We start from the raw sequence: 25,091 nt of genomic DNA, 5'->3' as shown, positions 1-25,091 counted from the left end.
TTTGTAAAACAGTGTGCTTCTGTGCTGGGTGACAATGGCTGATGGTGCTGAAGTACAGATTGGTGTTGGTGGGTTTTCTGTAGATGCTGTGAGCAAGGCATCCATTTTGTTTGTGGCAGATGAGGGCACTGAGGAAGGGCACTGCATTGCCTTTTTCTGCTTTCATGGTGAGCTGGATTTAATGTTAATGCTATTGAGATGTTCCAAGAACTTGTCAAGTTTCTCACATCCATGGGGTCAAATGACTAACATGTTGTCAACATTTGAAAGAAACAACTAGGCTTCCATGGCACCATATCTAAGGCAATATCCTCAGAACTCTCCATGGAGAGGTTTACAACAGCTGGAGCAATGCTGTCTGTCTGAACATAATATAAATAGCTCGACCACATCAGTTACAAAGAACTGGGATATTCAGTCCAATGAGTCTTTGATAGGCACATTCATACACAGTGCTAACACATAAGAACTGACAATAATTTCACTCTCATTCAGCCAAAGACAGTTAATTCGGCTGATAAAATATGCTGAATTTTTAATATGATGTTCGCAGCATCCCACATGTTGAGCGAGGAGATTGACCAAGTACTTTAAAGCATAAGCAGGTACCTGTGGGCGAAGATTCTTGACCACACTGTCTTCCACCCAAGAGTGGTTGAGAGAGTTCATACGTCTTCCTTATTTTTCTTGATACTGGACCACATGGGAGTTTCCGGTAACTATCTTCATCCAGTAGCTCACAGATCTTCGTATCATAGTCCATGTATTCCACAATTATGGCTGCATAGCTCCCACATATTATTTCACAGACAGCAACGTCCTTTGGCGAGGGTGCAAAATTAAACCCTTTCTTAAGTGCTGACATTGCACTGCACACCTACACCACCTACACCTCTCATCATCAAGTTGGTGTGTGTGTGTGTGTGTGTGTGTGTGTGTGTGTGTGTGTGTGTGTGTGTGTGTGTGTGTGTGTGGGGAGGGGGGGCTACTACTTGCCCCTCCTTTTGCCAAGGCTCTTAAAGATACATTACATCCACACCAACTTCTTCTGAACACTGCCAAGTTCAGTGCTTGTTAAGATGCCCCTTATTGCACCCAGCTGCAAAAGGTTAATTATGGACATTGTGAATACATAACACTGTGATGCTGATTTGGTACGACTGAAGTGTCCTGCCATGTGCTCTTACCAAATCCTTACATATTTGGCCAAAGTTTGGCTTTACCAACCTCCTTGTGTACACTGTGCCTAAAATGTCACAATGATCATAGATCAGTTAGTAAGTTCTTCAACCTAAGCAATATATGATACATCTGTAGTGTTATCGAACGACAGATGTTTCCCAGTGAGTGGACTAATCATGATACCAGGCTTTGTGCAGTTTGGAATATGCCTCTATTTTTCAATCTGTTTAGTCTAGCATCGTTTTGGAGTGCGTCATAGTTTAGGTGGTCCCAGTTAGTTGATGTTGTCTATGTCACCTGGTTGCCATGCCTTCAAATGAGGCAATTAATATGCTATGGTCTGCTGGCAGGAATGGCTTCCTCTTTCAATTTGATGGTAACAGTAATAGTGGGGAGCTTGTTGTCAGAGTCTGATGGCCAAGTGTCCTTTCTTTTGCTGTATAGATGTTTTGGATTTTGTGGTGTGGATGATGGGTTCAACACTTAAAGTTGCAATTAATCACTAATATTGTTCTCCTGGCACACTCTGATGTGGTTATTGGCTAATTGCTTGTATCTCAGTGCTCACTCGCTACTCTAAAACATAGTTATCAGAAAGCCCTGCATAAAGAAAAGTCACACACAGCATTTATAAGACAAACTGTATAATATGAATCTTATCATGTGGCTGCTTCGTATGCACCAATAGCATACAGGATTACATGGAGATCATAAATGTGATTCATTCGTCCTCTTATACATTCAAGTAATTATATTACACATTGTTTGGGTGTTGATATGCAGTCCAGTACAATTGTAACTACATGAAACATTGCAAGGTGACTTTGCCATTGCTCAAAAAGCATCTTTAGAAACATAAATTAACTGTAGTTGTACTGTCTTAATACCACAAATTCTGTTACATTACTGTGGTTGTGTTATGGTACTTCACTATTTGTACTCTTTACATATTACTCTCATGCAAGTACGCAGTCAGTTTATTTCTGGCATGTAGTACCAGGCCTTCACCTGTCGTACTCTAATGCTTATTGTTCTTTGGTACTAATATTTACTTAACATCCTGGTCTACATCATTTTTTTTAAAAAAAAAGTGGATGTTGAAACTATTTGTAACAATAAGTATGCTATTTGCCCATTATAACTTGACTCCCAATCCTTGCAGTTATTTAAGTCTTCTCAACTTCTGAAAAGACTGAAAACTGACTCCTTGTTCTTCTGGAGACTCCATTTCCTACCATGCAGCATCACTGGTGAAAACAAAGTATCTCAACTGAGTATGCTGTGTACACTTAAATGCATAAAACAATTTTTCAACTGTTGTTCTGATATGGAATTGTATGAATATACACACCAAATTTATACAGAAAGAGGGATGGAGGATTTCAAAAGAAATAAATGCATCACAATGATAGAATGGTGAGAAGACTGTTATAACTGCAGTACATTAAAGTTGTGTGCATTAATAGTTTATAAGATGTGGGAAGGGTTTCTACAGGTCTTACACACTCAGGTGACAAAGTCATGCGATAACAATGGGCCAAATACAAATTGTATAAATGGGTAGCACAATTGTGAAGCTATGATTTGTACTCACATGAGTTATGTGAAAAGGTTTCCGACATGATTGTCGCTGCACAACGAGAATTGACAAACTTTGAATGCAGAAAGGTAGTTGCACTACATGCATGGGATATTCCATTTCAAAAATCATTATGGGATACAATATTCTGAGATCCACAGTGTCAAGAGTGGAGATCCACAGTGTCAAGAGTGCGCTGAGAATACCAAATTTCAAGCATTACCTCTCACCATGGACAACACAGTGGCCAACGGCCTTTGTTTAGTGACCAGGTGCAGTGGCATTTCCGTAGAGTTTTCTGTGCAAATAGAAAGCAACACTGCATGAAATAATCACAGAAATCAATGTGGATTGTATGAGAAATATATCCGTGAGGACAGAGTGGCGAAACTTTGTGTTAATGGGCTGTGGCAGTAAATGACGAATGTGAGGGCCTTTGGTACCAGCACAACATTGCTTGCAGCCCCTCTCCTAGATTTGTTCAAATGGTTCTGAGCACTATGGGACTTAAATTCTAAGATCATCAGTCCCCTAGAACTTAGAACTACTTAAACCTAACCTAACGACATCACACACATCCATGCCCGAGGCAGGATTCGAACCTCTGACCGCAGCGGTCACGCGGTTCCAGACTGTAGCACCTAGAACTGCATGGCCACCCCGGCCGGCCCTCTGCTAGGTTTTTGACCATATCTGTTGGACCCTAGATGACTGGAAAACTGTGAACTGGTCAGATGAGTCACAATTTCAGTTGGTACGAGCTGATGGTAGGATTTTAGTGTGGCGGATACCCCATGATGCTGTAGACCCAAGCTGTCAACAAGGCACTGTTCAAACTGATGGTGGCTCCATAATGGTGTGGGATGTGTTTACATGGAATGGACTGGGTTCTCTAGTCCAAATGAACTGATCATTGATTGGAAATGGTTACGTTCGAATGCTTGGAGACCATCTGCAGCCATTCATGGACTTTATGTTCCCAAACAATGATGGAATTTTTATGGATGACAATGCCCCATGTTACCAGTTTGAGGAACATACTGGACAATTCGAGCAAATGATTTGGCCACCCAGATCACCTAACATGAATCCTATCAGACATTTATGGGGACATAATTGAGAGGTCAGTTCGTGCACAAAAACCTGCACCGGCAACACTTTTGCAATTATGGGCAGCTGTAGGGACAGCATGGCTCAGTATCTTTGCAGGGGATTTCCACCGACTTGTCGAGTCCATGCCACATCGAGTTGCTGCACTATGCTGGGCAAAAAGAGGTCCAACATGATTACAGAAGGTATCCCAAAACTTTTGTCACCTCAGTGTATTATTGGCCCTTATCACTGTATTTGATATTGAGTTCTGTGCAGTTCAAAACTCACTAAAGCAAATGAGATGTGATATTTAGATTATAATTCTAAACAAACGAAATTTTGAACAAAATTTGACTTATCCTCATTCCCTACTGCCTTTAACACAAAATGCAAGTGAGGTGCCATCTGCATGAACTACAGCATTGAGATTGGTTGCTTCTGAATGTTTGATATCAACACTCATAGAGATGAGACAGTCAGGTCACAAGAGGTTTTCAGTCATACATAGGAAACTCCATTAATTCTCTTACTACTGTGGGGGAGACATGGCAACCATGTCTTGAGCACTGCATTGTCATTCTCATTACCATGTAGTGAATATTACCATAGCATTTGGTGTTCTTGTTTTCCTTTTTTAATTATCATGGAAGAATAATGAGTATCTGTTTGCATTCATGAGTCATGTAACATACACGAATACACTCTTTATGAGGAAAAAAGCAACACACTATGAAGGATCTATTTGAATTGGACAGAAATCGGTAGGTGTGATGTACATGTACAGAAAAACAGCTGATCACAATTTCAGAAAAATTGGATTATTTATTCAAGAGAAAGAACTTCCCAAATTGAGCAAGTCATTAACATGTTGGTTCACCTCTGGCCTTTATACAAGCAGTTATTTCACTCAGCACTGGTTGGTAGAGTTCTTGGACGTTGTCCTGAGGGATACCATGCCAAATTCTGTCCACTTGGTACATTACATTGTCAGAATCCTGAGATGGTTGGAGGGTCCTTCCCATAATGCTCCAAACATTCTCAATTAAGGAGAGATGTAGTGAACTTGTTGGCCAAGGTAGGTTTGGGAAGCACAGACAAGCAGTAGAAATTCTCGCCATGTGCAGGTGGGCATTATCTTGCTGAAATGTATACCCACTATGTCTTGCCTTGAAGGACAACAAAATGGGACATAGGATATTGTCAACATACCACTGTGCTGTATGGGTACTGTGGATGACAACCAAGGGGGTCCTGCTATGAAATGAAATGGCACCCCCGACAATCATTCCTGGTTGTTGGGCCATATGGTGGGCTACAGTCAGGTTCGTATCTCACCACCATATGGGGCATCTCCAGAGATTTATTCAGCATGGAATCTGATTGACTGTCTTCAGTGATGAACCCTGAAGACATGACTGGAGAAACCCCGAGCAATGGTACAATACCAACCAGACTGTTGCCTACCATTGGATCCGACAACCATAAGTGATGGTATGGGGTGCCATATTATTTTGTAGCAGGACCCCTTTGGTTATTGTCTGCAGCACCCTTGCAGCACTGTGGTATGTTGACAATATTCTATGTCCCATTTTGTTGCCATTCATGACAAGCCATCCTGGGCTTACATTTCAACAAGATAAAGTTCAACCACATATGGCAAGAGTTTCTATTGCTTACATTTGTGCTTCCCAAGCCCTACCTTGGCCAGCAAGGTAGCTGGATCTCCGCCCCATTTGAGAATGTTTGGAGCATTATGGGCACAGCCCTCTAATCAGCTGGAAATTTTGACGATATAATGCACCAACTGAACAGAATTTGGCATGACAACCCTTAGGTGTACATTCAGCATCAATCAATCAACGCCAAGCCAAATAACTGCTTGCATAAGGGCCAGATGTGAACCACCACATTATTGACTTTCTCAGTATCTTCTCTTGAATATCAGGTGCAATTTTTCTGAAATTGAAATCATATAATTGTCTGTATATGTACATCACATCTACCGTTTTCTGTTCCATTTGGGTAATTCCTTCATGGTGCATTGCTTTGTTTTCATCTTAGAGTTTATTTTTCTGATAAAACAAACCCAAAATTATTTATTGACGATTCATTTTTAGTAGACTTTGCAGCACAGAAAAGTAAAGAAAGTTTCATTTTATTCTTTACAACATAACTTTTGCATGTTTAGTCTGCCACAAAACATTAAATGTGGTGAGAGTCTGCTGACAGTACTGACAGCAATGTGATGAAAAGTTATGTACAGTATGTGTTTAAAATGCCATCTCTTGGGTTTAAAGCCGATGACTTGATATAAAATCTACCATTAGCATTTCAGTTGAATTAGCACAGAAGTGCACCACGGCTAAATGATAAACAAGTATACATTTGAAAACTGCTACAGCAGCTGAGCCCATACAAGAGTGTACAGGGTGTTCAGAAATTCTCATTACCAACTTCTAGGACTTGTTGAAAAGAGTGAGTACATAATATTTTGAACAGGAACCCATTTCCAGAAACATACTGTTTCTGTTCTATGACAATTTTGATTCAGATGTGTCCATGTCTGCTGAGAGAAAGAGATATGTCTCAGAGTTGTTTGTCCTGGTATGCAATTGGGTAGACAGGATGACATGTACTGTCAGACAGTCACCTGATGTCACTTAAAATCTGCCTTGCTGCGAGACCGACGCCATGCCTGTGCGTATCCGATACAGAAAACATGGTTTAGTACTCTTTTTTTGGAACACACAAATGTGCTCCATGTGTATGGCGAAGCTCAACATAATGGAAGAGCTGATAATCGGCTGGCTCAATGTTTTCCACAACGTAGCATGCCACTGCACAAACTTTTTGTCCAATTTACACAGCAGCTCCAGGAGACAAGTATCTTCAATCTTTCAGAGGCAGGAAGAGAACCCATCAAATAGTATTGTAACAACTGCATGTGCAATGGGTGTTAGTCACAGTATTGTCCAGGATGCTACATGTGAGCAACAATTACATCCATACTACTTACAAAGGGTACACGCTACAGGTCTATCCAAGTTCCACAACACATGGCCTACTGCATGTGGTTCCTGCACCATTACATCGAGACACCCCCATTTCCATGCCAACTTCTGTTCACAGATGTTCACTAGGGACTGTGTTCCAAATTTGCAAAACAGCTGTATCTGGGCAAAAACATTCGTACCATGCACATTCAGGGCTTTTAGCACTGGTTTTGTATTAATGTGTGGGTAGGTACTCTAGACAGTCATGTGACTGGGCCAGACCTCCTTCCACTCAAGCTAACTGGTCCTGTATACTTTACCTTCCTACAAAACATATTGGATCCATTCTTGGAAGATCTCTGTCACTAAATGTAGCTTCAGCATGATGATGCACCACTTGACTTCTCATGTGCTGTTCAGAGACATCTCAACAGATGAAATGGTGAAAGAGGGATAGGTCAGGGTGGTCAAACCATGTGGCCACTGCAGTCACCATATTTAACTCCTATGGATAACTTCTTGTAGGATCATAAGCAAAGTTTAATTGATGAGATTCTTGTAGAGACAGAGAAAGATCTGCTGGTACAAGTTCTGGCCGCAGCAATAGATACTTAAGACACACCAGGTGGGATGGAGAGAATGTACCAGAACATGCTTCGTAGCTATAATGTCTGTAATAATGTTGGTGGTCACCACATCAGTCCGCTGATGTAATGCATCAATACTGTTCTGTATATACAGTGTTTGGGTGGTAACAAAAAAATATTTGCTTAAATGATAAATCAATGTTTTGTTACATTTCCTTTTGAACTGTTGACTAATAATTGTATTGCATCACATCTAATTCAGTTTCTCAGGTGGAAGTGGATGAGTTAAACTTCTGAGCTGAAACAGTCAGAGTGACTGCAATAGTAGTCAAATGCAGCTGGGGGACTTTATGTTTTTATTTGTGTGGCAGTCCTGTTTAGTCAGTGGATTGGGAGATTTGATTAGATTTACTTTTCATTTTGTAGATCCATAATGAGGCAATGCTCAAGGATATTGAATGTTTGAGAAAAAAAGAATACACAACATATACATATGTGTAAAAAAGAAATATGCTGGTGTACCTTTCATAGATACCATGTGAAATGGTCCTCAGGGATGTAGAGTTAGTAAAAAGTGTAGATTGCTATGTTGAGGCATCTCTCAGCAGCGAAACAGTGGCATTACCTCTGTCTAAATTTTCAGCCTGAAATAAATGATGGGATATTACAAGTACAGAAATAAACAGCTCTTTATTTCACTCATGGGTTTAAAGAAAACGTATGATGGTACACATTGATCCACACTTATAAAAATCCTCAGATCATATGGTCTTTATCCCAGATTCATAAAAACCATCAAACTAATTTTAATCAACACAAATTCTAAGATAAAGCTCAGGGAAGAAATTTCATGAGCTCTCATAATAAAAACTAGTCTTAGATAAGGTGATGGATTATCTACACTGCTTTTAAATGTAGCCCTTGATTCCATTGTGAAGATCTAGTGAAAAGAAGACCCACCTAAAATGAAAATTGGAAGAAACCCTCAGTAAGAACATACTGTCTGGGGTTTTCAAGTGATTTAGCTCTCTTAGCCTTTGACATGGACAATGTTCATGCCCAGGTCACCAGTCTAAAAAAAAATCACCTTAAAATTAGAATCCCAAGTATCATTTGAGAAAATTGAGATCATGCCCATGAAACCCCTGGGTATAAGTAAAGTGTCCATACACAATCAAAACATTAACATATCTCCACAGTTTAAGTTTCTTTGAGAAATCATCAAGTATAACTTAAGCACGAAAGAACATCTGGTCAACATATTACAAAAGAATGCTTGTCAATAGACCCCAAGATCCTACACTACAATACCATAACTCTCCTGGAAGCCAGGTTAGCTTGTGAAACTCAGTTACAAATTAAAAATGAAAGAACTGATCAAATTCACATAACTGAAAGAAAAAAATACCAGGTTGAAGAAGTCTGGAAAATCCTCATCATCAATGAAACTTTCTGTCAAGAGATTGGGCCAATGAAGAAGAAAAGAATTTCTTATTTCTTTCGCATCTTGTGACTGTAAGCACAGGATTTTACAGCAACTTGTGGCGAGAAGTCTTAAAAAGAAAACAGAATGGCAATGGATATGAAAAATTCACAAGATCTCCCCTCGACTTGGCATTTTTTACATCAATAAACATTGCTGGGAAAAGAAGTGAAAAGCGACAGGAAAAAGTCTTTGGACTAACCAGGCACTGATCGCAAGGCATTTGAATCTGCAACCTGGCACTTTACCACTGAGGTACCGAAGCACAAAATTTGTCTATACATTCAAGAGATTATATATATATATATATATATATATATATATATATATATATATATATATATATATATATATATATATATATTAGTTCTGAGTGGATTAATGCATTCTTTTCCACAAAAAGGAAACTGGTTTGCATAATAACACAGTTTGGCAATGCCGTCAATTTTCTAATTACTGCAGGGAGTGAACTAGTTTGGCACATGTTGGTGGTGGGACTATGCTTTGTTGTTTTACAAAGTTGGCTTCAACCTCTTTGTGTTGTCTTTTGTCACAGGTTATCTTCTAATTGTACTATATTTTGTAACTGTAATTTAATACAATGACTACCTCTGAGAATGAGAGGGCAGAAGAGAAAAAAGGAAATGAACCATTAACCAAGAACTCTGCAGAAGGAATGTAATTAAATAAACCCTAGTGTCTGGGAATCAGCATGTCAACTAGGCAGGAAAAATGATACCAACTAAAACACCAGGCTCAGATGATTGCAGGTAAATATTTTAGTTTCATTCTGAAATAGTTTAGTTTTTCAAATTACTAAATCAGGCTACCCACAGTAATACTTGGAAGTGTCGCAATCCTTCAATAAAATACAGGTCAAATCTAATTTATATGAAGTTACTCACATTCACAAATTAATCTAACCTAAACTAATTTTCACAAACATAACCTAACTTCCACTTCCTTTCACAAAGTTTAACCTGTGTAACTTACTTTTAGTTATGACTAATTTTTGTTGTTGTTTTTTTGGTTCAGCTCCAAAAATAATTATTTGGGAATTATGAGTAACAATAACGACACTTGATAACCATTCAAATTATCGTAAAAATGACAACAATTAAAACGTCAAGAATGATGAGGTGTTTCCAAAAGCCGTATAGTTGTATGAAGGTGCTCTACTTGCAACTACTAGTTTCATGACAGTGTAGAAGCATCTTCAGGTTTATCTATCAAAAATACAAATCAGTGTGTGAAATTTTTTAAATAGCAGAAACACAGAATCAACAAGAAACAGTGACAAGTACTCACAATGGCTATATTTCCATAATGTACATAGACAATTACAGAGTCCCAGCTTTTGTGAAGTTATCCAAGTTAAAAGTCAAACCACAATGGTGGATTTCATAAAAAAAATTGTGTACACCTATGTTTGACATTTGACGTGGATAACTTCCCAAAAGCTGGGACTCTGTAATCATTCATCTACATTATGGGAATATAACCACTGTGAGTACTCATCACTGTTCCTTGTTGAATGTCAACACTATGGCTCTATATTTCTACAATTTCAAAATTTTCACACAGTGATTTGCATTTTTGACACATGAAGCTGAAGATGCATCTATACTGATGTGAAAGCAGGAGTTGTGAATAAAGCACCTGCATACACCTCATCACAATTGCCTTTTTAATTGTTGTAATTTTTATGATAATCTGAATAGTTATTGACTGTTGAATGTTGTTATTGTTACTCACAATGTCTCTGGGCTGTGGTTGCCCTCCACAGAAAGTTGTTTGTAGTTGTTCGAACATTTACACGGAAGAAGACATGACTGACATGTTTTTCCAACTTAATAATACAGAAACAAACACAAAACAAGACATTTATATCCAGACTCCAACGGAAGTCTGTCCAATAGAAAGAGAAAGGCCTAGATCAGAGTCATCTAAAACAAAGCCAAACATTCAATGTGAAGTATTGAACACAGTATAATGTTGGACACAGAAATGTCTGTAAAAAAGCATTTATGAAAATGTATGCATAAACTTTGGATCAGTGTTATATAGTTTCACACCTCTTACAACTCTATGAAACATCTAAGGAAATGAAAGGAAAGAACACATCTGGCAATGCAGCACCCGGATACACCTTAACTCACTTGAGAGAGCATATTGAAAGCTTTCCAATAACAAGTGATCACTATACTGGTAAAGAAAGAAAGCATTTTGCAGCTAACCTTATGTAAGAATCATGTATGATATGTTTATGAAAAAAAGAACATGATTTTCTTGTCACAACCATAGGACATGAGAATAGATTTTATTGCAATTATTTCTGGCAGTTTTTCTATGAGAATTATATCCTAGATTTTGGTCCACCTGTGAAGGATGCCTGTGTAACATGGAAGCAGCTCAATTTAAAAATTAGAAGCTCAATCCTGAATCAAAATGTGAAATGAGTGGCCATTGCCAAACTTCTGGTGCTTGAGTGCACTGCCAAAAACTTTTATGCCTCTTTTAAGGAAATCAATGCCAAATGTGTGAAGGATGCTATCTTGCATTCCTGTCTAAACACCTACTACCTGGGGCAACTTACCATGAAAGTTTTCAGTGTACATAGCCTAGCTTCATGATGAAGGTGTGGGAGGAAAGGTCTCAGATGCAGTGTGAGATACATCGAAAATGAGACTGACAAAGATGTAAAAATATTATATCTGTTACGGGACAACCATGTGGGTCAGAACAGAAACAATACTCTGGGTGGGATGATGGTGGTGCTGGGCGAGATTAAAAGATTCAATAATATTTACATTATTTTTCCCGTCAGAAGTCACTTGTTCATACCAAATGACAGGGATTTCTGGGAAATTAGGAGGAAGCTGAAGGACAAAATATACTATCCAATGGATGATGACATTTAACTCTTAAAACATTCCTAAAAAAATGATGTTTTCACTGTTCAAATGAAGGTGGATTTTTTATCAACTACAGTTCCTGGTCACCTAAATTCTACAAAAGAATTTGTCCGACCTATGTTTCATATGGTAAAATTGTTCCTAGACACCTGAAAAGGATTCTCACTATTTCAAAATACCATGAGACAACCTTTTCAGCTGAAAATCCGCATAGAGTTACGTGCAACATGAATACTGCTGGCTTGATGATGGAGACTTTCAGGCTGAGAAAAGTTGTACAATCTTTGGAACTCCCTTTAAAGGAAGCCTACATATCTGTACTGCCTATAAATAGCAACAAAATTGATGATATCAAGAAATATTTGGCCAATATCCCTCAAGACAAGATGCAGTTTTGGAATTCAGTCACATCATGGCTAACAACAACTGAATCTTGAGATGTAGAGGAAGATAACAGAGTAACGCAACCATGCAAAGTGTCAAATATTATTCAGAAATATATAACAAATAAATTTTATTACAATAAGAGACATTTATATGGATGATGATGATGATGATAATTATGTGTTTAAAGGGACTCAACTATTTGGTCATCAATCCCTCCATTTATTTAGAGAAACAAATAAAAAGGTAAAAAGTGACAAAAGTGGGGAATTGGCTGCTCCAACTATATAAGCAAGTCAAAGAATTCGAAAAAGAATGTGACACTAGTTGTAATGTGATAGATAAAAGAAAATCGAGAGAACCCAGGCAGCATCCAACACAAGAGGGCCTAAAAGCACAACAGGTGAGGGGGAAGGAAAGTAACCTGCGGATATACCTGTTGCATGTGGAGGCTCTCCCCCTCCACAAACAGCCCTAAGACTGAAAGTGGAGGAGTATTATACTTGTAGTTTAGTGTAACATCCGCTCTTGCCTCAGAAAATACACTTTGGTAGTGGTTGTCTCATCATCCACAAGCATCTGAGGAAGTGAGGTAGGCAAGATAGCATGCCACAGATTAGCCAGCATGGCGCACTCATTAAGAACATGTGCTGTCGACAGTAGACTACTGCAGCTGCATTGAGGAAGATACTCCTGATGCAGTAGGAACTCATGGAGGAATCTCTTGTGGCCAATGTGTAGCTGGCGCAACACAATGGCATCTTTCCGAGAGGCCTGGAAAGATGTGAGCCCCACCCCAGCGAACCCTTTAATCCCTCTCAATTTAGGTTGTAGTAGCCTGCCATTACAATTCCCAGAGCCTTAATATATTGGATTGAAGTTGTAATCATAAGTTGGTGCTGGTATTCTGATGTCAAGTTGATCTTCTGAAGCTGAATCATTGGCTAGATGATTGGCAAATTCATTTCCTGGAATAACTGTGTGGCTCGGTGTCCAGATGAAGGTCACCAACTTTCCAGAGCTGTAGAGGTCAACCAGTAGATCCTGAATATTGGCAACCAGAAGATTTTTGGAATAACAGAGGGATATGTGTTTTAAGCAACTCATGGAATCACTACAGATCAGAAAGTTCTTTGTGGCTAAAGATTTGACTCACCGCAAAGCCTAAGATGTGGAACCCAACTCAGCAGTGTATAAGCTGCACATTCTCAGCATAAGTAAAAAGCATAACCAACCCTGTTGTTGACTTTGATCCATCCACGTAGATGCATGCCAAATTTGAATAATCGTGGAGGACTGAATGAAACACGTGCCGGAGAAGGGTAGAATAAGCATCATCCTCGGGGCCACAAAAGAGGTTCACCCATATCACAGGACAGGGCAGATCACAAAGGGTGTTGAGAGGGAGCTCTAGAAATGCAGACTAATGGAGGCTGTTGGAGGTCCTTCAGTGGTATATCAAGCTGGACACCAGCTGGTCTACTCAGTTTGGGTGATGCACAGTCTCAACTGTTGGTTGGAGAACAGAGTTGAGTGACACGGGTGAGTATGCATCTGACTTAACTGCATAATTTGCCAGAAGCTGTTGTCACCTAAACCGCAGTGGTGGGCCACTGACTTTCACTAGGAGGCTGTCAACAGGGCTCATACAGAAGGCCAGTGCTGCCAACTGCACGCCAGTGTGATGAAGAGCACCCACAAACCTCAGTACAGATGGTGCTGCTGACCTATAGGCAACACATCCATAGTCCAGAGTTGGATAACATCAGCACTTTGTAAAACCTCAGAAGGACAATGTAATCTGTGCCCCAGGAGGTAGTAATAAGAAAACTGAGAGCATTCGGCTTATTCAAGCAAGTTGCCTTAGGCCAGTGTACATGCGGCAGCCAAGTTAGCTTGTCGACAAATAAAATACCTAACAATTGAAGACGGTTGGTGACTTCAAGTACATGGTCACCAAAATAAATTTCTGAGTGCAGGTGCAGTCTTGAAGTCAGGAAAAATGCACAACACATGATTTTGCAGGAGAAAATTAATAGCCATGATTCAAGGCCCAGTCATGGACTCTCCAGACAGCCTCCTGAAGTTGGCCCTCAGCAGTGCACAGTGATTCAGAGGCATAATCAGGCAAAGTTCATCTGCATACAGTGACAGAGAGATTGTGGGACCCACTGCATTTAAGATACCATTGATGGTGATAGTGAACAGCGTTGTGCTTAGAACCGATCCCTAAGGCACTCAAGTTTCATGCTCATATTGGTTGCTGAGAGTAAAACTTACCTGGAACCGAAAAAGTCAGAGAGAGAGGAAATTCTGGATGAAAATGGGTAAACTGCCCAGAAACTCCACTCATGCAGTGTAGATTGGATGTGATGTTGCCAGGTGGTATCATGTTACTTCTGCAGGTCTGTCCAACACCAACTAAGCCATCCCATTTCCCCTTACATCATACATGACTTTTACATGAATATAATAAGCAAGTATACCAACATCAAGAAACAGAAATACATGTCAAGAAATCAACTGCACTAAATTGTTTTCTCCCCTATCTTGTGTAAAAGTAGGAAACTTGGACATGTTGCCTTTCAGCACTAAGCAGTTCAAATGTGTCTTCTGGGACTAATAATCAGTATAAAAAATGAATAACAGCTAATATCAAATGTATTTTTAAAAATTATCTAGGAATTTAACATAATACATGGAAAATTAAGGTGGGAAAATTGTTATAAAGAGAGAGAAAGGCTGACAAAATAGTACCTACCTTCAGCAGGTGCCAATATTAACACAAACTAGATTACAGGCATATGTGAGGAAAGAGCAATTATTGAGGAAATGTGGAGCGATAGTCTGTTGTCAGGGCACTCAACCCCTCAGCTAAAAGTAACCTACCTGGTGTGATGGTGTCGAAAGGTCCTTCTAGTAACAGCCGGATTCCTCTCAAAATAGGAGCTGAGTGACCTTCCCCTCCCTTCTAAATTTCCCCAATTGAACCCTCCTTCCTCCCTGAAGAAAGGGCATACAGTTCTTTAAGGTACTTTGAGTATTTATAATAATAATAATAATAATAATAATAAAGATATTCAGCCAAGTCACAGATAGCAATGCATGCCACTTATGAACCACAAAGAATACAAGTTCAGTGTGGTGTTTTTAAATCAGTGTTCTGCGAATAGACAACAGCATTTTTGCTAACAGAAATATGATTTCATGAAGTACATGAAAATTTAAATACAGAAAAATAAGAAATCTGTTTTCTGAAATAATCAACCAGTATTTCTGTTTACAACAGGACAATCCTTCTACACAATTAGATGAGTATATGCCTGTCAACATTATATGGGTTTTCAAATACATAAAAGAATTGTCAAAATTAATGATTCACAACGTAAATACACTGATAAGATGAAATACAAATATATTTGAGAGGTAAGCAGTATTCCAGTGACTAATGTGTGTTACTATAATTAATGACATAAAGGCAACTTTTCTGCGTATATAGGGAACTTTGCAACCTTCATCACATCGGCTGCATTGTATTACTATGAATCCATTTATGTACATGGTACACAAAAGTAAATACTCCAATACAAAAAAATGGTCTTCCTATCACAAGTCATGAAAATTTAACTGATAATTTAATCTAGTATCAAATGTGTTAAATTAACAAATAGCTTTTCCCTCACCTTTTGGGGATGCATCCAGGACAAAATTATTTCTTCTGATATTTCAGATGATAACTGGACTGCCACTGCAAAGTGAGTTAGAGACTAAATTACAATCAGTTGATGCAAATATGCATGCCCAAAAGCTGATGGAGTATTCTATCTGATGGGAAAACTTCAAGAAACAAACAGCTGATTAATCATAAAATAAATTTATTTCAAATTTTGAAGCTGACAAATTTAACATTTACTGAAACATTGTTTTATGTGTTGGAACAGATGCATCCTTAAGTTGTTTTATTAATGTGGTTATGTTTAACTTGTAATACAGAACACCTCTCAGATATTGGCAATTGGCACTCAAACCCACTGACAGAATAGTTATGTTACAGAAGATGTACATCACCAAGTATTCTGTAGCCAAACAAGGTTACACGAGTTTCCATCACGTGGAACCAAATTCATCCATCCATTTCTCAAACTTCTTAATATCTTCTTTGGAGACACTTTTATGACATCTGGCTAATGCTTCCTGGAAATCTTGCATTGTTACAGGGAGGTCTAGTTCTTCTTTAGGCAACTGCTTAATTTGGTCTGGCCGTAACCCTGCAATTTTGCGTCTCATTGACATCATTGATGCATCACTGTAACAAGAGAGAACATCTGGTACAGAAACAATTCAGCCCATAAATAAGCCCCTATTCAGTTAATGAGCTGAAAATTTCATAGACATCCACTTAGTGAAATGAATTCTTTTGTCTTCAGCAGTGCATGTATTAGGGTGAAATGTGTGAAGAACATTTTTCTATATGGTTGGCAAAATATAAATTATATACCCAATGAAAAGAATACAGCTTTTAAATTTTTATTTGCTAATGACTGTGACAGTAGTTTAAAGGTGCTAAATGGTATAGTTTTATAAGGACACTTGCAGAATATGAACTAAATGCTTATTCAGAAGCCTTTCCTCTTACGCAATCTTCTTGGGACACATACTAGACAGTTTAAAGACTATATATATGAAGACAGTAACTGTTCTCGAAAGAACAGAATACTGTTGATGACCGTGCAGCATTTCCCTGGAATAAATGATGACTAACTGAAACCCTCAGCTGCCGACAGGTGTTGTTGACATACCTCGATGTGGACAGCTGAAAACATGTTCCCTGACTGGGACTCGAACCCGAGATCTCCTGCTTACATGGCAGACGCTCTATCCATCTGAGCCACCGAGGACACAGATGAATAGGGCGACTGCACGGACTTATCCCTTGCACGCTTCCCATGAGACTCATGTCAACAACACCTGTCGGCAGCTGAGGGTTTCAGTTAGTCATCATTTATTCTAGGGAAATGCTGCATGGTCATCAGCAGTATTCTGTTCTTTGACAACACTTATTGTCTTCATATATATATAGTTAAAGGCTACCCAGCCATTGACCTTCGTCTGTGCGAATGTGCACAGGTTGCCCAAACTTTTACGGGAATCGCCAAAGCGTGCGAGAGTAATGAGTGAATGGGCAAATGTCTAAGGTACATTACATATGTAGAATTGTGGACAGTTGGGAATGTGAGTCTCACGGGAAGCGTGCAAGGGATAAGTCCCTGCAGTCGCACTATTCATCTGTGTCCTCGATGGCTCAGATGGATAGGAGTCTGCCATGTAAGCAGGAGATCCGGGGTTCGAGTCCCGGTCGGGGCACACATTTTCAGCTGTCCACATCGAGATATGTCAATAACACCTGTCGGCAGATGGGGGTTTCAGTTAGTCATCACTTATTCCGGGGAATTCTGGAAACATCACCGAGGCTGTGGCTAAGCCATGTCACCGCAATATCCTTTCTTTCAGGAGTGCTAGTTCTGCAAGGTTCGCAGTAGAGCTTCCGTAAAGTTTGGAAGGTAGGAGACGACGTACTGGCAGAAGTAACACTGTGAGGACAGGGCGTGAGTTGTGCTTGGGTAGCTCAGTTGGTAGAGCACTTGCCCGCAAAAGGCAAAGGTCCTGAGTTCGAGTCTCGGTCCAGCACAGCACAGTTTTAATCTGCCAGCAAGTTTCGTATCAGCGCACACTCCGCTGCAGAGTGAAAATCTCATTCCAGGTTCTATGCAGTTTGCGGCACTTGAACCTATGCAGAACAGCAGCTTACTTGGGCCTGATTGCAGAGAGGCAGTACTTGCTCCACAAAGGGACAGATGGTCTTTTCAGTTGTCCAGGAAACTGCTGAATCGATATTTCAGTGGTGTGGTCAATCACTTCATTAATAGGTGTCCAACCATTCCTGGACACTGTTCAGTGTTCAAACTCTGCAAGGCTCCTGTAAAGTGTCTATTATCCTCTACTGAGTGCCAATTGCAGTTGTTTTCTGTTGGGCACTAGTCTGGCTGGCGGATCCAGATCAGAAAGTGATCACTCACCTGAAAGTCTTCAACCACTTCCCATTGCATATCGTCGGCAAGGGCCAGAAAGCAAAGTGAGGTACTGAGAGTACAACCCTGTTGCAGTGCAGAAGCATGCACTCAGCCCCATGTTTATCAAATCTGTACATCACAAGAGGAGCATCTCAATTGAAATACCACTGGGGAAGATACACTGAAGCACCAAAAAAATTGGTATAGGCATGCATATTGAATTACAAATATATGTAAACAGGCAGAATATGGTGCTGCAGTCGGCAGCACCTATATAAGACGACAAGTGTCTGGCACAGTTGTTAGATAGGTTACTGCTGCTACAATGGCAGGTTTTCAAAATTTAAGTGAGTTTGAACGTGGTATTATAGTCAGTGCACGATTGATGGGACGCATTATCTCCGAGGTAGTGATGAAGTGGGGATTTTCCTGTACAAAAATTTCACACGTCTACCTTGAATATCAGTAATATAGTAAAATATAAAATCTCCAACATCACTGTGGCCAGAAAAAGATCCTGCAAGAACGATACCAATGATGACTGAAGAGAACCATTTAAGGCGACAGAAGTGCAACCCTTCCAGAAATTGCTGCTGATTTCAATGCTGGGCCATCAGCAAGTGTCATCGTGGGAACCATTCAACAAAACATCATCGATATGGGATTTTGGAGGTGAAGCTCCACTCGTGTATCCTTGATGACTGCATGACACAAAGCTTTATGCCTCGCCTGGGCCCATCAACACCAACATTGGACTGCTGATGTCTGGAAACATGTTGCCTGGTTGGACAAGTCAGTTGCATTGAGCTGATGGACATGTATAGGTATGGAGACAACCTCATAAATCCTTGGACCCTGCATGTCAGCATGAGACTGTTCAGGCTGGTGGAGGCTCTGTAACTGTGTAGGGTGTATGCAGCTGGAGTGATGTGGGACCCCTGATATATCTAGATATGACTGACAGGTTACATGTATGTAAGCATCCCGTCTGATCACCTACATCCATTCATGTCCATTGTGCATTCCGACAGACTTGGGCAATTCCAGCAGGACAATGCAATAACTCATATGTCCAAAATTGCTACAGAGTGGCTCCGGGAACACTCATCTGAGTTTAAACACTTCCGATGGCCTTCAAGCTCCCCAGACATGAACATTATTGAGCATATCTGGGATGCTCTGGAACGTGCTCTTCAGAAGAGATCTCCACTCCTTCGTAGTCTCATGGATTTATGGACACCCCTGCAGGATTCATGGTGTCAGTTTCCTCCAGCACTACTTAAGACATTAGTCGAGTCCATGCCACATTGTGTTCTGGCACTTCTGTGTACCCACGGGGGCCCTACACAACATTGGGATGGTGTACCAGTTCCTTTGGCTCTTCAGTGTAGTTGCAGAAACCCAAAGCACATTGTGTCACTGTGCACAGGCTGGCAGCTGCATTTACAGCTGCAGGTAGATGTGCCTTGATGAACCTTCATAATCTGAGTGCCAACACTGATCATCTGGACAGCCTGTTTCAATGTCAAGGCAAAAGACTTCACAAAACTTGGTGGCTGAGTGACATTAAGTTCCTCCTTTGTGCCAGAGTATGAGAGACAGGTGACTTGTCTCCTGAATCTTATTTCCTTCGGCGAAGACAGGATAGTCCCCACTCTGAACCAGATGGGCCTGGGAGCAATTAACACACATGGGTGGGGCAGTGCAATGAAAACCCAATTCATGAGCCCTTCTACATATAGCCTGACTGGAACACCCCACAGTGGTGTGTCCAGAGCATTGACACTTTAAGCAGTGCATTGGATTGGATTGGGACATAAGATCTAACTCTGAGGCAGAAAAAGTCTGCTCCAATATACTCCTCCAACCTGCCAACCTAAATGTAGAATAAATGACACTGATTCTGAAGATCACCATCAACCCTTTTCATAACATTGTGGACTTCAGTCACCCATGCATTTTCCTGTAACTGTTGCAGTTCTTTTGTATCCATATCCATAATGTCCCAGCATGTTACAACTCCTTTACCACTACTTAAACCAGTGTGCAGTTAACAACTGATGGGATATTCTTCAAGTAGCTTGGCATTCAACAGCTTGTTTACATGGAGAGCCTTCATAGTCTCAACAGGGAGTATCATTGCACAGCCCCTCAATAGACTTGAGTTGCCCTGCGACTCCCTCCAGAGCTTTATGGATACAGAAGGGCAATAATTTTTCAAAAGAACCATGCTCATGTTTCATCTCAAGATGTGGTCCATTACTGTTAATACTTTCCCTGAAGTTAAGAGATGACACAGCTGGACTAGCCACATGAGGCCTCTTAGGAGTTTGCATGTTAATACTGCACAAAGGACCATCTGAACTGCTGGGTCAGAAATGTTAGACCTAGGCTTCATGGAGTTCCCATGAGCAGCTGGGGAGAGGTCCCACTTGCCCGGGTAAGCCATATACAACTGATGTGCAGCAGGTTCCCGAAGGTTGCCTACTAGTGACTGTTCCTCCTCAACAGTCATCTCTGCAGCATGCAGCACACCTTGGGAGTGAGAGGTTTTTTATAGAGGTTTTTGCCATCCTCACAATTCGGGTGGTTAAGCCAAGATCCCCAGTCCATGTGACACACAACGTTCCACTGCCAACCTGCACAGTTGTCACTGAAGCATGCCTAGAGATTATGGTGACAGAGGACTGGCAGCGCTTACCATTCTCCGGCTCAGGAACCCCACGGCTGTCACGCCCCTACCCAGCAAACGAATGCTGAGCACCTGAGGGCATGGCGATGATGATGCCATGAATGTGGAAGATTGGATTTGGGTGACAGAACAGAGCAAGGTGAGATTGGAGGACAGAGGGTGTGAGTGTAGGGATGGAGGGGATGACTGCAGGGATGTAGGGCGTATCAATAATCCCGCCTCCAGGACATCCTACTCCAGCATTATCACAGGCTTATCCTATACTTCGGATGCAGGGCCACCTGTGAATGCAGTCATGTCATACCAGCTCTGCTTCAATTTCTGCACAGCATGTTAAGAGGGCAATCATCAAAAATTCACCCAAATCGATGGCAACAGCCAAACTGTGGCCAAGAATAGATTTGACTATTGATTATCCATTGGCGGAACATACTGATAATATGTTCAGTTCCAGTAACTGCTTCACAATCTGTGGCCCCCTTCCCAACACCAGTTTCTCTGAACTACGCAGATGGGAACTGCTCTTTAAAGACATCCTTTCATCCCCAGAATCCTTCTTCCATCAATCTTCACTAGCCCCCTGCCCAACCTCCCCTCATTTTGCACTGACACACTTCCTCAGACTCCCCAGCCTCCATTATGTACCCCCTCACAATCCACACCACCACCACGTGCTGCACAAACTTGGTGATGCTGCTGCCCCTGTCACATTCTATCCTGTGTACCTGTTGCTTCTCCCTCCAGCATTCCTATCCCATGCACCCCCTTGTCTGCCCTTGTCCACTCCATTCAACAATACCCCTCACCCCTAATGAGCTTCCAGCATGCTCGAATAATTTTAGATCAGCAACTTCTGTTAATTAATACAACAAAAAACGAGTCAAAGTTGCTAATTTCATTTTTTTATTCACCCGATGAGTAGTTTTGGGCTGAGACCCATTTCAAATAATCATTGAAACAGATAGTCAAAATGGTATTTCTGAAAATGCAAAAACCATGTCAAAAATGTATACATACTATTAAGTGCAAACGGACAGTCACAGTGCATACAGATAACCTGTATGCACTGTGACTGTGTATGTTTGCACTTCATAATACGTATACATTTTTTATATGGTTTTCGCATTTTCGGAAATACCAGATTATCTGTATGCACTGTGACTATACATTTGCACTTCATAATATGTGTACATTTTTGACATGGTTTTTGCATTTTCAGAAATACCATTTTGACTATCTGTTACAATGATTTGACAATGGGTCCCAGCCCAAAACTAGACACTGAGGGAATAAAATAAAAGTGAAATTTGCAACTTTTGCCTGGTTTTTTGTTGTACCCCTTACCCTTTTTAAACTGTAGCACTGCAGTCTAAGCACAGTTTAGTGTGCGTGTGTGCGGGGGAAGTACGGGAACAAAATTTGTTGCACCATGTCAAATTTAAATGTAACCTTGGCCTCATTACTAGTCAGAGGGGATACTACCTCCAACCTGTGCAAAAACATTCACATGCATTAAACTGAGCTCTGAAAGCGGCTTCTTTCCTCTAATTCTAAATGGTCTTGTTGCTCTTCTTTGGTATACATAAATTTGTTCTGAAGATGGTATGACAAGATGATTAAAAGCTGGGGGACAGACTGTACACATGTTGCACTATTAGGGACTTCTGCCCAAAAGGTTGGAGGCAGTTCCCCCATCCCTGACACAGAGGCAATGAATAGGACTTGTCCTGAAGATTCTTGTCATCTATCTAATGCCCTCATAGTGAACCAGAGTCCAAGGTCTTTGAATAGGATGGTTATGGCACAGTCCAGCCTTGATCGAACAAGAAGGATCTGCATGCCACCCAGCATCTGCCACTCAGGCACTTTTAAAATGTTTAGAGCCTTAAGACCTCTTGTTTTGAAATGCTTCAAAAGTGTGGCAAGTAGACAAGTTGTCGACCGGTTCTCGAGACGAAGACGAATAACATATTGAAAAATTGTTCATGTAAAGAGCACGGTACAGGTCTTCTGCCAGTTGACACATAGCTGTCTATGATTCTTGCAAAAAGGACAACACTTAATATATTCCCCTAAGGGAGCATAGTATGAAAAGGGATAAAATGTCTCTGAAATAGTAGGAACCTCCATGTGAGAAATAAAAATTCTGTTAAATTTTGGTTACACAATACATCAAACAGATTTTAAGGTAACTGATTCAACTAAATGCTTAGGAATTACAATTATGAGCAACTTAAATTGGAACAATCACAAAAAAATGTTGTGGTGTAAGAGAAGGAAGACAGAGAAAAAGACAGCATTTCATCAGCAGAAAACTGAACAGGTACAACCAGATAGGATTGATGACAAGATTGAAAAAGTTTGCAGTATCATCACAAAACAGGAGACAAAAAGTCACAGACATGGTGAGTTGGAAAGGCGATAATTAAAACAAAGGCATTTTTCATTGCAGCAAGATCTTTCTTTGAAATTCTCAAGTTTCACTTCTAAATGCCAAAATATTTATTTTGTTAACTCCCTTCTACATAGGGGGAAATGGCCATCATGATAAAATGAGGGAAATCTGATTTCACAGGAATATTTAAGTGTTCATGTTTCGGACATGCTATTTGAGAGTGGTGGTGGTGGTGATATTTGGTTTTTGGGACACTCAACTGCGTGGTCATCAGTGCCTGTACAAAGTCTCAATTTTTACTCAGTCCAATGTTTTTACACAGTCCAATGTAACCACAGTCACAAATGATGCTGTGATGGTGGTGATGATGAAATGATGAGGACAACACAAACACCCAGTCCCCAGATCTATTTGAGAGGGTAATGGTCAAGAAATAGTCAAAATGGTTTGATGAACCCTCTGTGAAACACTATGCTAATTGTAATCACGTAGATGTAGAGGTAAGGGCACCATTCCCCCTATTATTTTTCCTGAGAGTACACTACCAACTCTGAACCTAAAATTCTATCCAAAATGGCAGGATTGCACTAAATGGAAAGACAACCCCACAAGCCCCATCCATATAGTTGTTGGACAATATTCTCTCTCCATGTAATGTCATACACCTTTTCAATGTCAAAAAATATTTCCATCGAGTTCTGTCTACACAAAAATGCCTCTTTTACTGCTGCCTCAAGGAGTATTAGACTGTTGAGTAATGCCTACGAAAACCACACTGAAAGTGACTGAGGAGTTTACTGGATCCTAGAACCCATAACAAGTGGCTGTTGATCATTCATTCCAATGTGTTACCTTTGCAATTAGTAAGAGCAAGACTGTAATAACTACTTGGGCATATGCGGTCCTTCCTGGGTTTCAGGACATGAATCACGATTGCTTCCCTCCAATAATCAGTGTACAACTGGGGAAGTAGTTTTCCAACTTTGTATTCAAATACCGCAATATGTCACTGAGCACTGTGTCTAGTCTTGGTTTTATATCACGAGCCACAAATACCGTATGATCTAACTCCTCCATCCAAAAAGGGCGGTTACATTCTTCAGGGTTATTGGAGCCGAAGTTTAACCATATCCTCTCAGCTAAATTCATCTGTATTGAAATGTGGGATCCTGATTGGCATTAGATATAATTTGTTTTAAGTATTTTGACACTGTCTGGGAATAGCTACTGCTGTTATGTTTAGAATTTTTTTCTCTTCCACCTTCAGAAATCTATCATGAAAACTTCAAAGAAGCATATTGTGAATCTGTTTTTTCAAAACCAACAGCATTTCAATGACTTGATGACATCAACATCAAAACAGGATCATCAGAGTACCCTGGTCACCAGAGAATGTGTTATCATGATCATTGTGACTAGCAACAATGGAAGTCCCTTATACAACAGCACTGGAAGTAAGAACAGAGCCTTAGTGCATCGCTTAGACAAGTGGATGGAGCATAAAACAGTACTGACATGGATCAGGGCTAAAGTATTGAGCATTACCAAATAAATATAACATTTTTACAGGTTATTGCCAAAGATGATTTTGTTCCTGTTTTGAGGGATTAAGAACGGTCCAAGTTCAGCATTCTTGTACATTGGGCAACAAGGAGTTAGAGAAACGTCTTCAGACAGTTATAAGGTCTATCATGGGTTTCATTCCTTTTGATGCCGTA

The 25,091-nt window shown here is 40.3% G+C and overlaps 1 protein-coding gene across 1 annotated transcript in view; it reads right to left on the bottom strand.

Moving 5' to 3' along the window:
* Positions 1-16,073: 16,073 nt before the first annotated feature.
* Positions 16,074-25,091, bottom strand: part of LOC126299384 (katanin p60 ATPase-containing subunit A-like 1) — a 105,945-nt gene continuing 96,927 nt past the window's right edge. Inside the window, exon 12 of the mRNA XM_049991252.1 lies at positions 16,074-16,521. Coding sequence (XP_049847209.1) covers positions 16,323-16,521 — 199 coding nt within the window. The 3' untranslated portion in view covers positions 16,074-16,322. The remainder of the gene's footprint in view (positions 16,522-25,091) is intronic.

This window comes from Schistocerca gregaria, chromosome X (assembly GCF_023897955.1).
Source record: "Schistocerca gregaria isolate iqSchGreg1 chromosome X, iqSchGreg1.2, whole genome shotgun sequence".
In the NCBI taxonomy this organism is placed as follows: Eukaryota; Metazoa; Arthropoda; class Insecta; order Orthoptera; family Acrididae; genus Schistocerca; species Schistocerca gregaria.
This window is presented reverse-complemented; position numbering and strand designations above follow the sequence as displayed.